A 13,153-nucleotide genomic window follows, 5' to 3' on the forward strand; every position below is an offset into this window, starting at 1 on the left:
ATTCACAAATTATATAATTCACAAGTAATATGCTAATATTGTCACACATCAGACTATTATTGATGTAATCTTGTCTTTACATATACTAAATAATATGTGTGAAATTCGTTTTGATTTAGAATGGACCATTATCATAAGTCGTTTTTGTGGTATCTGTGCCTTACTATTTATATTTTTGACAACTTTAATGTTACTAGGAAAAGAGACCCTTAAACCAAGAATTGGGACCACACAGCCACTCCACTGAATAGCAGACTAATGATTGCTTTGCAATGCTTGCAGTTGGCCACTGATTCCTTCCAAACCACTCATTGTTGAATTTGCGATTTCCAACATGTTGTGTAATGTTTATGTCCAATGGTCGATGAGCACCAATACGTTTAATCTGTAATTTCTCTTCATTATTTCTCTTCATATGACAATGATTAAAAAGGATTTGCCAGTAGATTGTCGACTTGATTCATGATGATGATTGCTAGCTAAGATTTTGAAAGTATCAGTCCAATTTTTTATTTTTTATTTATTATTTCACTTTTTATTTAACCAGGTAAGCTAGTTAAGAACAAGTTCTCATTTACAACTGTGACCTGGCCAAGATGAAGCAAAGCAGTGCGACACAAACAACAGCACAGAGTTACAGCACAGAGTTACACAATCAAAGCTACTGTAAATATGTGATTTGACATCATTTTATCTGTGGCAAATGACCTTGAGCCTTCTTGAATGGGCACCTCTATGCAGCACCCAAGGGGCTTGAATTTTCGAGCTTTACCCTGGTGGTGACATAGTGTCCCCATGAGTGACTGAACACTGAGCCAATCACGGTGCAATGCTCTGTATTTTCTGCTGGCTTGCCCCACCACCACAGAAAGCACTGCGCTAGGCTGAAACACCTGACATTTTGGAGCTGCCTTACTCAAGAAAACAAAAAAGAGTCCATGTTTGTATGCGGCTCAATGATATGTTTTTTTTTACATTGTTTGCAAACTGATATGTGACACGTATTAACATGCAGAACAGGAAGGCCATGTTTTTTGTTGCAAGAAATGTCGGGCTCTGCCTTGAATGATGGGTGGCCAACTCTCAACTGCCTCTCAACTGCCTTAGTCAATTGTTGATTCTCTGTTTTTTCCGGAATCTTCTCATTTGGATGGGGGAGGGAACAAAGGGAATAAGTACAGAAGTTATCCAGCCTGCTGACTAAGAAATGTAAATAGCAAAGCATAGTCTATCTCTCTATATATGTCTGCCTGACTGCTGAGGGGCAACATAGTCAATGTACTTGCTAGGCTAAGCCTAACTTAGTGAAGACCTTTGGTAATGGTTATTCATGATCGTCTCTGTCTTTACAGTTCCTGAAATATGTCAATGACCTGATGCATGGCCTCTACAGGAGTGCTTAGCCACCCACTCAGTTACAAGTGACCTATTCTTCCACATCCCAGGGAAAGGAGAGAGGAGAACCACCACCTCGTCAAATGTTGTGCACAAATTTGTTTACATCCTTGTTAGTGAGCATTTCTCCTTTGCCAAGATAATCCAACCACCTGACAGGTGTGGCATATCAAGAAGCTGATTAAACAGCATGATCATTACACAGGTGCACCTTGTGCTGAGGACAATAAAAGGCCACTCTAAAATGTGCAGTTTTGTCACAGATGTCTCAAGTTTTGAGGAAGTATGCAATTGGTATGCTGACTGCAGGAATGTCCACCAGAGCTGTTGCCAGATAATTGAAAGTTAGTTTCTCTACCAATGTCGTTTTAGAGAATTTGGGAGTATGTCAAATATATGTGGCCTCACAACCACAGACCACATGTAACAACGCCACCCTAGGACCTCCACATCCGGCTTCTTCAACTGTGAAATTGTCTGAGGGGGTGCTGAGGTGTATTTCTGTCTATAATAAAGCCCTTTTGTAGGGAAACACTCATTCGAATTGGATGGGCCTGGCTCCCCAGTGAGTGAGCCATCGTGTGAAAACCATAGATTAGGGCCTATTGAATTTATTTATATTTATATGAACTTTAAAGTTCATATAAAGAAATCAGTCAATTGAAATAAATTGTAAAATCTTTGAAATTGTTGCATGTTGCGTTTATATTTTTGCTCTATCCGTATTTTCTTAAATCTTCAAGAGTTCAAATCATATTGTCTTACACCAATTTTTTTGTTAATTTCATTCCCAGTCCTCTAGAGGGAGTTTCATTGTAAAGTCGATAGAAGGGGCTATTCTTACACATCTGCGGACAGCTGTTACAACGTGCAGGAAAAGCACTCTCCGACGCTATATAGAGCGCAATCTGAGGCTCATAACAGGCGCAAATTAACCCAGTTCCATTATTGTGTAATGAGAGACTGCAACGAACAAAAACAATACCAAGTTGTAACTGTAGATGTCATTTTATTTTAAACGTATTTTATTTGGACACATCAGTCCGCGTCGTGCGAGGATCGTTTAAAGCGCAGCAGAGCGAAGAGTTGACAACAGCCGGGATACAGGCAAGAGGAGACGCTGTGGTAGACCCAGCGCCAGGGAGGCAGAGTGTGGACCCGGGGCTGGATGTACCCGGCCTTACCCTCCCCAGAGGCTCGCCATGGGGGATACCAAAATTATATATCATTTGGACGACCAGGAAACTCCGTACCTGGTCAAGCTGCCCATCGCTGCCGACAGGGTTACTCTTGCAGACTTCAAAAATGTCCTCAATAAACCCAACTATACATTTTTCTTCAAATCCATGGACGATGATTTCGGGTAAGACCATTGTGCAAAATAGGCAAAGTAACTTATTTTGCTGCTCTTCTATCTACATATGGAGCGTAGAAGTGGTGTGTTTATCTTTCATGTGATTTATACAGTTGCAAAGATATGATTTTACATTCACGTACTGATTCTCTGCGCTCTGCCTCGCTCTTGTCAATGTCACCTGATAGCCTAGGACTTTAAGGGCGCCTTTACGCATTGCTGAAAATAGCTTTCCCACCAGTGTTTTGAATAGGTTACAAATATGTTACAAATATGTTATCTGATTAAATGGAATACATTGTAGTTTCTTTCATGTTGCAAGAGCGTCCATTTTGGAAATGGAGGACTCCGGTTATTGGCAGCACTGGCGAGAGGGGTGGGGGCAGTGGTGCGGTTGGAAGTCTTTCAATTTGTCACATAGCAGGGATTGAGGCTCTCCAAACTCAAACCCCACTAAAAAAAACTATGCTTTGGGGAGGTTAGAGGGTGGAAACCCTGTCAGTCGACTGTTACTAAAGCGCAAGGCTTTGCGTTTTCTCAGAAGCGCGGCCGGCTGTTCAGATCATTTTCGAGCATAAGAAGTTTCTAAGTAATAACGGAACGTTGTGCTTGTGTCCAATAAAATGCTTGGCAGAGTATGAACTTGATAGTGTCCATTCCCACTGCCTTAATTTTTTCTTGAGACCTTGGGACCACGGAGAAGTTTGACGTGCCAGGCTCTTTTGTGATCAACTGAAAATTAGGTTTAATTTCCTTGCCCTCATACATTTAACCGTCGTTACAGTGTGTGTGAGAGAGCTTAGCTTGAATGTGTCGGAGAGCGATAAAATAAATGTGATCTGTGCTGACGGCAATGTGGCTATTGTAAGGCGCGTTCATTAGGACGTACAGATGTGTCCATGTGATGTTACTATGCGGCCTTGGACTATTTACGTTGAGAGAAAGCAAAATAATCACTCTTCAGATGTTCTTCTAAGCACCTATCGCTTTTTTGCATACAACAGAATTGTAGCAGAAATACAAAGTTCAATAATACAAATCAAATGTTATTTGTCACATGCTTCGTAAACAACAGGTATAGACTAACATTGGAATACTTACTTACGGGTCCTTTTCCAACAATGCAGAGTTAAAGTTAATAGTGACGAGGAATAAATACACATTGAATAGTAACAAATGACATGGCTATATATACAGTGAGTACCAATACCGAGTCGACGTGCAGGGGTACGAGGTAATTGAGGTAGTTATGTACATATACAGTGTATTCTGAAAGTATTCAGACCCCTTGACTTTTCCACATTTTGTTACGTTACAGCCTCATTCTAAAATGTATTAAATACATTTTTCCCTCATCAATCTACACACAATACCCCATAATGACGAAGCGAAAACAGGTTTTTAGACATTTTAGCAAATGTATAAAAATAAATACCTTCTTTACATGAGTATTCAGACCATTTGCTATGAGACTCGAAATTGACCTCCGGTGCATCCTGTTTCCATTTAACATCCTTGAGATGGGTTCCATCTGTTCCACCAAATTTTTGCAGCACTGAAGGTCCCCAAGAACACAGTGGCTTCCATCATTCTTAAGTGGAAAAAGTTTGGAACCACCAAGACTCTTCCTAGAGCTGGCCACTCGGCCAAACTGAGCAATCGGGGGAGAAGGGCTTTGGTCAGGGAGGAGACCAATGGTCACTCTGCCAAAGCTCCAGAGTTCCTCTGTGGATATGGGAGAACCTCCCAGAAGGACAACCATCTCTGCAGCACTCCACCAATCAGGCCTTTATGGTAGAGTGGCCAGATGGAAGCCACTCCTCAGTAAAAGGCACATGACAGCCGCTTGGTGGCACCGTCTCCTCCAACAGGGTTGTTTTGGGTCGGCCTCTGGAATCAGTTCAAATGCCCTGGGAGGTGCAGACAAAGGATCCGCTTTGAGAAAGTCGTATTCCTGGTTGTAGTGCTGGTAAGTTGACGTCTCTCTGATATCCAATAGAAAGACCCGTGTGTGTTGGTGTGAGTGTGTGGGTAGAGTCCAGTGTGTGTGCATAGAGTCAGTGCAAGAGAATTAATGCAAAGAAGGGTCAATGTAGGTAGTCTGGGTAGCTATTTAATTAGATATTTAGCAGTCTTGTTTAGCAGTCTTATGGCTTGGGGGTAGAAGCTGTTCAGGGTCCTGTTGGTTCCAGACTTGGTGCCGTAGCAAAGAGAACAGTCTATGGTTGGGTGGCTGGAGTCTTATTTTTTTAATTAAAAAAAATAAAAAAATAAAAAAATTGGGCCTTCCTCTGACACCGCCTGGTATAGAGTTCCTAGATGGTAGGTAGTGATGTACTGGGCCATACTCCCCACCCTCTGTAGCGCCTTGCGGTCGGAGGTCGAGCAGTTGCCATACCAGGCGGTGATGCAACCAGTCAGGATGCTCTCAATGGTGCAGCTGTAGAACTTTTTGTGGATCTGGGGACCCATGCCAAATATCTTCAGTCTCCTGAGGGGGAATAGCTGTTGTTGTGCCCTCTTCACGACTGTCTTGGTGTGTTTGGACTGTGATAGTTCGTTGGTGATGTGGACACCAAGGAACTTGAAGCTCTCAACCTGCTCCACTACAGCCCTGTCGATGGCCATGGGGGTGTGCCCGGTCCTCTTTTTCCTGTAGTCTACAATTATCTCCTTTGTCTTGATCACATTGAGAGAGAGGTTGTTATCCTGGCACCACACGGCCAGGTCTCTGACCTCTAGGCTGTCTCATTGTCGGTGATCAGGCCTCCACTGATATGTCGTTGGAAAATGTAATGATGGTATTGGAGTCGTGCTTGGCCATGCAGTCATAGGTTAACAGGGAGTACAGGAGGGACCTGAGCACGCACCCCTGAGGGGCCCCCGTGTTGAGGATCAGCGTGGCAGATGTGTTGTTACCTACCCTTACCACCTGGGGGCTGGCCGTCAGGAAGTCCAGGATCCAGTTGCAGAGGGAGGTGTTTAGTCCCAGGGTCCTTAGCTTATTGATGAACTTTGAGGGCACTATGGGGTTGAACGCTGAGCTGTAGTCAATGAATAGTATTCTCATGTAGGTGTTCCTTTTTATCCAGGTGGGAAAGGGCAGTGTGGAGTGCAATAGAGATTGGTATTGCAGACTCGGTCAGGGACAGGTTGAAATTGTCAGTGAAGACACTTGCCAGTTGGTCAGTACACGTCCTGGTAATCCGTCTGGCCCTGCGTTCTTGTGAAAGTTAAACTGTTTAAGTCTTACTCACATCGGCTACAGAGAGCGTAATCACACAGTCGTCCGGAACAGCTGGTGCTCTCATGTATGTTTCACTGTTGCTTGCCTCGAAGCGAGCATAGTCATTTAGCTCGTCTGGTAGGCTCATGTTACTGGCAGCTCGTAGCTGTGCTTCCCTTTGTAGTCCGTAATAGTTTGCAAACCCTGCCACATCCGACGAGGGTTGGAGCCAGTGTAGTACGATTCAATCTTAGTCCTGTATTGACGCTTTACCTGTTTGATGGTTCATCGGCGGGCATAGCGGGATTTCTTAGAAGCTTCTGGGAAATAGTCCCGCTCCTTGACAGTGGCAGCTCTACCCTTCAGCTCAGTGTGGACATTGCCTGTAATCCATGTATGTATGTATGTATGTATGTAGTGTGTGTATGTATGTATGTATGTATGTATGTATGTATGTATGTATGTATGTATGTATGTATGTATGTATGTATGTATGTATGTATGTATGTATGTATGTATGTATGTACGTTCATTGGGGAAGACGTCATCAATGCACTTATTGATGAAGCCAGTGACTGATGGGGCACAATCCCATCAGAAGATTTAATCTCGGAACATAATCGAGTCTGTGCTAGCAAAACAGTCCTGTACACTTCTGTATTTGAGTGAGTCACTGCTTTAGTTTTGGCTTGTAAGCAGGAATCAGGAGGATATAATTATGGTCAGATTTGCCAAATGGAGGGCAAGGGAGAGCTTTGTACGTGTCTCTGTGTGGAGTAAAGGTGGCCTAGAGGTTTTATATATATTTTTTTCTCTGGTTGCACATTTAACATGCTGGTAGAACAGCTGCCTCTGGTAAGACAAGGGGTGGCGGTCTGTGTCTATTTGTCAATAACAGCTGGTGCACGAAATCTAATATTTAGGAAGTCTCAAGGTTTTGCTCGCCTGAGGTAGAGTATCTCAGAAATCAGCAAAAACAGATTTAAGTTTCCCTGCATTGAAGTCCCCGGCCACTAGGAGTGCCACCTTTGGATGAACATTTTCCTGTTTGCTTATGGCCTTATACAGCTCATTGAGTGCGGTCTCAGTGCCAGCAACGGTTTGTGGTGGTAAATAGACAGCTACGAAAAATCTAGATGAAAACTCTCTTGGTAAGTAGTGTGGTCTACATCTTATCATGAGATACTCTACCTCAGGCGAGCAAAACCTTGAGACTTCCTTAATATTAGATTTCATGCACCAGCTGTTATTGACAAATAGACACAGACCGCCACCCCTTGTCTTCCCAGAGGCAGCTGTTCTATCTTGCTGATGCACGGAATACACAGCCAGCTGTATGTTATGCGTGTCGTCGTTGAGCCACAACTCGGTGAAACATAAGATATTTCAGTTTTTAATGTCCCGTTGGTAGGTTAGTCTTGAGCTCATCCATTTTATTATCCAATGATTACACGTTGGCTAATAGGACTGACGGTACAGGCGGATTACCCTTTCGCCGTCGGATCCTTACAAGGCTCCCCAACCTGCGTCCCTGATCTCTCCGTCTCTTCATGCGATTGACGGGGATTTGGGCCTTGTCAGGTGTCTGAAGTAAATCCTTTGCGTCCGACTCGTTAAAGAACAAGCTTTGTCCAGTACGAGATGAGTAATCGCTGTCCTGATATCCAGAGGCTCTTTTCGGTCATAAGAGACTGTGGCAGAAACATTATGTGCAAAATGCGTGAAAAAACACATAATAGCACAATTAGTTAGGAGCCCGTAAAACAGCAGCCATTTCCTCCGGCGCCATCATAGACATCACTGTGATGTATTATGGTTACCTTGTTAGCATTTAAACATGAAATCCAAGTCTTAAACGTTGCTATGTTTCAGAAATAGCAACGAAAATGTGTCATTTGCTTGTCACATTGTTACTTACCTTACACAGTGGTGGAAAAAGTACCTAATTGTCATACTTGAGTAAAAGTAAAGATACCTTAATAGAAAATGACTCACTTAAAATACTACTTCAGTAGAAGTGTTTGGTTTTAAACATGCTTATCAAAAGTAAATATAATTGCTAAAATATACTTAAGAATTTAAATGTATAAATCATTTAAAATTCTTTATATTAACCAAACGGCACTATTTTCTGTTTGAATTTACGGATAGCCAGGGGCACACTCCAGCACTCAGACAATTTAAAAACGAAGCATGTGTATTTCGTGATTCCGCCAGATCAGAGGCAGTAGGATGACCAGTGGTGTTCTCTTGATAAGTGCTTGAATTGGACAATTTTCATGTCCTGCGAAACATTCAAAATGTAACAAGTACTTTTGGGTGTCAGGGAAAATGTTTAGAGTAAAACGTAGATTACTTCACTACATTCCAAAATAAAGTACAAATATCCCCCAAAATTACTTAAGTAGTACTTTTAAAGGATTTTTACTTAAGTACTTTACACCCCTGACCTTAGTGACCACAAAGTCAGCACCTTTCCACTCCATTCATATGTAGATCCATTTGATTCATAAACTGGCTTGTCTGGCAGTCATGTTTTTATTTTAACCTGCCCTTCCCTTATCTACACTGAACTAATATCATTTCAGTAGTCCTCTATTATGATTAATCTCACATAGATCATTAGTACACCCTTGTGGTTGAATATATATGTATCTATTGTAGGTCCCAGGATACAACAATGATTAATGTTGAACTAATACCATCAAGGGATACCGAGCAATTTACAACAATGAACACCTTATGAAACGGCTGTGAAAACCAACCTTGCAATATTTCAGATTTAAATATTTAAACTTGGATCTTTTTTTGGTACAGTTGTCATTTAATTTATTTTCACAGATGGCGTGTTGAAAAGAGAGGAGGTGGGTGGGAGGTTCTGCCTGTCACTTGTTTTCAACAGGCAGCCAGTCTTGTAAGTGGGACTTGAAGAGGGAGAGTGAAAAGTCCAGGCACTGCTGCTCTCTTGGTTCTGAGTGTCTCTTGGTTCTGAGTGTTTGCAGTGCTCGTGTTTTTAGTTAATCTGTGTGTCTCAAATATTCTACTACCGTTCAAAAGCTTGGGGTCACTTAGAAATGTCCTTGTTTTTTAAAGAAAAGCAAAATTGTGTCCATTAAACTAAATGAAATTGATCAGAAATACAGTGTAGACAATGTTAATGGTGTAAATGACTATTGTAGCTGGAAACTGCTTTTACATTTTTTTTTAATGGAATATCTACATAGGCGTACAGAGGCCCATTATCAACAACCATCACTCCTGTGTTCCAATGGCACGTTGTGTTAGCTAATCCAAGTTTATCATTTTATAAGGCTAATTGATCATTAGAAAACCCTTTTGCAATTATGTTAGCACAGCTGAAAACTGTTGTTCTGATTTTAAAAAAGCTATAAAACTGGCCTTCTTTAGACTAGTTGAGTATCTGGAGCATCAGCATTTGTGGGTTCGATTATAGGATAATGGACAAAAGCAAATTTTGTATAAAAAAAAAAAAAAAAGGACATTTCTAAGTTACACTACCGTTCAAAAGTTTGGGGTATGTTCCCAGTATGATAGAGCAATAACTTTCTTAGCAGATAATGACAACAACAGTAGCTGTAGATGATGTAATGAAAAGTTGGAGGGTGGTTGGTAATGGAGGACATCAGGTGGATCCAGGTCTGGGTGTTGGGCAGAACCTCTTGGTCCTGGAGAACAGGTAATGGAGGACATCAGGTGGATCCACGTCTGGGTGTTGGGCAGAACCCCAAGGTCCTGGAGAACAGGAGCATAGGAAAAAGGTAGGAGACAGAGATGTAAACAAGCAAACACACAGGTTACACTTTACTGTGAGAAAAGTAGATGGAGTAGTGTAGTATTATAAATGGGAGATATGTACTTTTCAACCGTTTTTGAAGGTATAGCCCACCTCAAGCTGGTACCCCTCCGACTCAGAGCACAGAGTATCCGACTGATCCGAACTCACTGATTCTGGTGGATGGCATACCTCCTGGGTGGTTTAGACAGTCGATGGTCCTAAAGTCATTTGGAGAGGTAAATTAAAGAGTTACATTTTTATAAGCTCAGCATAACTACCATTTCTGGCTTCCTCAAACGTCAACCGAAGCTTAACATACTTTGTCTCATAGGCTTCACTGAAGTGTGGAGCGTCCAGCTGCTCCCATTGGAGATGATTATTGGCTTCCACCGAAGTAACCCTAAGAAGACAAAGAGAAAAATATCAGTGTTATTAAAAAAAATTAAGTGGTATCTTCAGGTAATTTTGTGTGCAAATGCAAATAGTTATCTGAGACTTTTATGTTCACCTTAACGGATGGTGATCCCAGCTAGGAGCGAAAGAGCAGCGAGGTTTCCCAGGTCTCACCTTCCTTTCGCCTTTCTTCCAAACCATTCGCCCGGATGTCGAAGCACTTGGTCGCCTTCTTGATTCTGCTCCAGTAGCTCTGTTTCTCCAGCACCTTGTCTATGTTCAATCTCACCTTGATTGATAACAGAAATAAATGCAATTATATTTCATATTATTACAAATCCATTTCTTATATATCTCTTGGAGGGCAAGAAAATGAATTAACAGAGGACAAAAAAATTTACCTGGTCAAAACTCTATCCTTCTCAGCCCGTGACTGAGAAGGTGTTCTGATCTAGTTCAACAACATTCACCACATCAGGTGGCGTTTCAGTGATCTGAGAGCACGTTATACAAAAATAGCAATAGACAAACAAGAACACTAAGTCAATCACAAATTTGAAAGACTACAGTATATGCAATAATTATATATACAATTGCATTGTTTACCTCAGGGCTCCCGAGAGGCGCAGCGGTCTAAGGCACTGCATCTCAGTGCTAGAGGTGTCACTACAGACCCTGGTTCGATCCCTGGCTGCACAATTGGCCCAGCGTTGTCCGGGTTAGGGGAGGGTATAAATAAGAATTTGTTCTTAACTGACTTGCCTAGTTAAATGGAAAAAAAACCAGCTCTGTCTATATAAAAAATCTATTTTGTTAAAAATGTATCTAGAACCTTGCATAATGCACATTCACTAATAATGTAGCAGGAATTATAGAAAGTTAACACCGGTCTCATGAACACTCTTAAGCACAAGCCCAGCTAATATTTATATTTCAAGTTTATCCAACTTGGATCTAGGTATAATTTCACAAGCTCTGAATACAGCTACCAAGGCAAACCAGTTAAATTGTTATGAACACAACCTTCTGTCAGTCTCCAACTGTTTGAACAGCATGCTAGCCTGTCAACTTTGTTCAGATGTTGAAATCAAGTGGCTTACCTTATTTCTCAGAATGAGAACGAGTTGCCAATTCCTTATATAATTGTTTTATGCTTATTGCACATTTTATAAAACAGTCATCCGATCAGCTAGTATAAAAATCTTTATTTGACTATAATGCTGCTAACGTGGTACCGTTTATGCACACGCAACATACTGAGCATGAATTTTCCAGAATTAATGTTTATTGGTACATCCGTTTTAGTAGTGTCTGCTCTGCTCAAAATTCGAAAAGTTGAAGCAAACAGGGTATGGTTCGAAAGGCTAACTAAGTTTGTTGCCTGCCTTCCCGCTTTTGGGACAACGACTCCCATTTATTAGGGCAGAGACATGAGCATCTCATCATTATACAGTGCATTCGGAAAGTATTCAGACACCTTCACTTTTTTTTAATGATTTTAGAATAAGGCTATAACATTAATCTACACACGATAGTCCATAATGACAAAGTGAAAACAAGTTTTTAGAAATGTTTAGCAAATTTATTAAAAAAAATATATATATGGGTCCTGAGAAAGGGACGTTACTTTTTTTGCTGAGTATAACTCAGCAAAAAAAGAAACGTCCCTTTTTCAGGACCCTGTCTTTCAAAGATAATTTGTAAAAATCAAAATAATTTCACAGATCTTCATTGTAAAGGGTTTAAACACTGTTTCCCATGCTTGTTCAATGAACCATAAACAATTAATGAACATGCACCTGTGGAACAGTCGTTAAGACACTAACAGCTTACAGACGGTAGGAAATTAAGGTCACAGTTATGAAAACGTAGGACACTAAAGAGGCCTTTCTACTGACTCTGAAAAACACCAAAAGAAAGATGCCCAGGGTCCCTGCTCATCTGCGTGAGCGTGCCTTAGGCATGCTGCAAGGAGGCATGAGGACTGCAGATGTGGCCAGGGCAATAAATGGCAATGTCCGTACTGTGAGATGCCTAAGACGGCGCTACAGGGAGACGGGACGGGCAGCTAATCGTCCTCGCAGTGGCAGACCACTTGTAACAACACTTGCACAGGATCGGTACATCCGAACGTCACACCTGCGGGACAGGTACAGGATGGCAACAACAACTGCCCAACTTACACCAGGAACGCATTATCCCTCCATCAGTGCTCAGACTGTCCGCAATCGGCTGAGAGAGGCTGGACTGAGGGCTTGTAGGCCTGTTGTAAGGCAGTTCCTCACCAGACATCACCGGCAACAATGTCGCCTATGGGCACAAACCCACCGTCGCTGGACCAGACAGGACTGGCAAAAAGTGCTTTTCACTGACGAGTCGCGGTTTTGTCTTACCAGGGGTGATGGTCGGATTCACGTTTATCGTCGAAGGAATGAGCGTTACACCGAGGCCTGTACTCTGGAGCGGGATCGAGGTGGAGGGTCCGTCATGGTCTGGGGCGGTGTGTCACAGCATCATCGGACTGAACTTGTCATTGCATGCAATCTCAACGCTGTGCGTTACAGGGGAGACATCCTCCTCCCTTGTGGTACCCTTCCTGCAAGCTCATCCTGACATGACCCTCCAGCATGACAGTGCCACCAGCCATACTGCTCATTCTGTGCATAATTTCCTCTAAGACAGGAATGTTAGTGTTCTGCCATGGCCAGCGACGAGTCCGGATTTCAATCCCATTGAGCACGTCTGGGACCTGTTGAGGGCTAGGGCCATTCCCCCCCCAGAAATGTCTTGGAACTTGCAGGTGCCTTTGTGGAAGAGTGGGGTAACATCTTACAGCAAGAACTGGTCAATGAGGAGGATATGCACTGCAGTGCTTAATGCAGCTGGTGGCCACACCAGATACTGACTTACTTTTGATTTTGACCCCCCCTTTGTTCAGGGACACATTATTCCATTTATGTTAGTCACTTGTCTGTGGAACTTGTTCAGT

General features: G+C 42.3%; 1 protein-coding gene across 1 annotated transcript in view; it reads left to right on the top strand.

Moving 5' to 3' along the window:
- The first annotated feature begins 2,253 nt into the window (after nucleotides 1-2,253).
- dvl3 (dishevelled, dsh homolog 3 (Drosophila)) overlaps nucleotides 2,254-13,153 on the top strand; it is a 38,483-nt gene continuing 27,583 nt past the window's right edge. The window contains exon 1 of the mRNA NM_001140662.1: nucleotides 2,254-2,758. Within this exon, the coding sequence (NP_001134134.1) occupies nucleotides 2,598-2,758 (161 nt within the window). The 5' untranslated portion in view covers nucleotides 2,254-2,597. The remainder of the gene's footprint in view (nucleotides 2,759-13,153) is intronic.

This window comes from Salmo salar, chromosome 20, assembly GCF_965601325.2.
Source record: "Salmo salar chromosome 20, fSalSal1, whole genome shotgun sequence".
Lineage (NCBI taxonomy): Eukaryota > Metazoa > Chordata > Actinopteri > Salmoniformes > Salmonidae > Salmo > Salmo salar.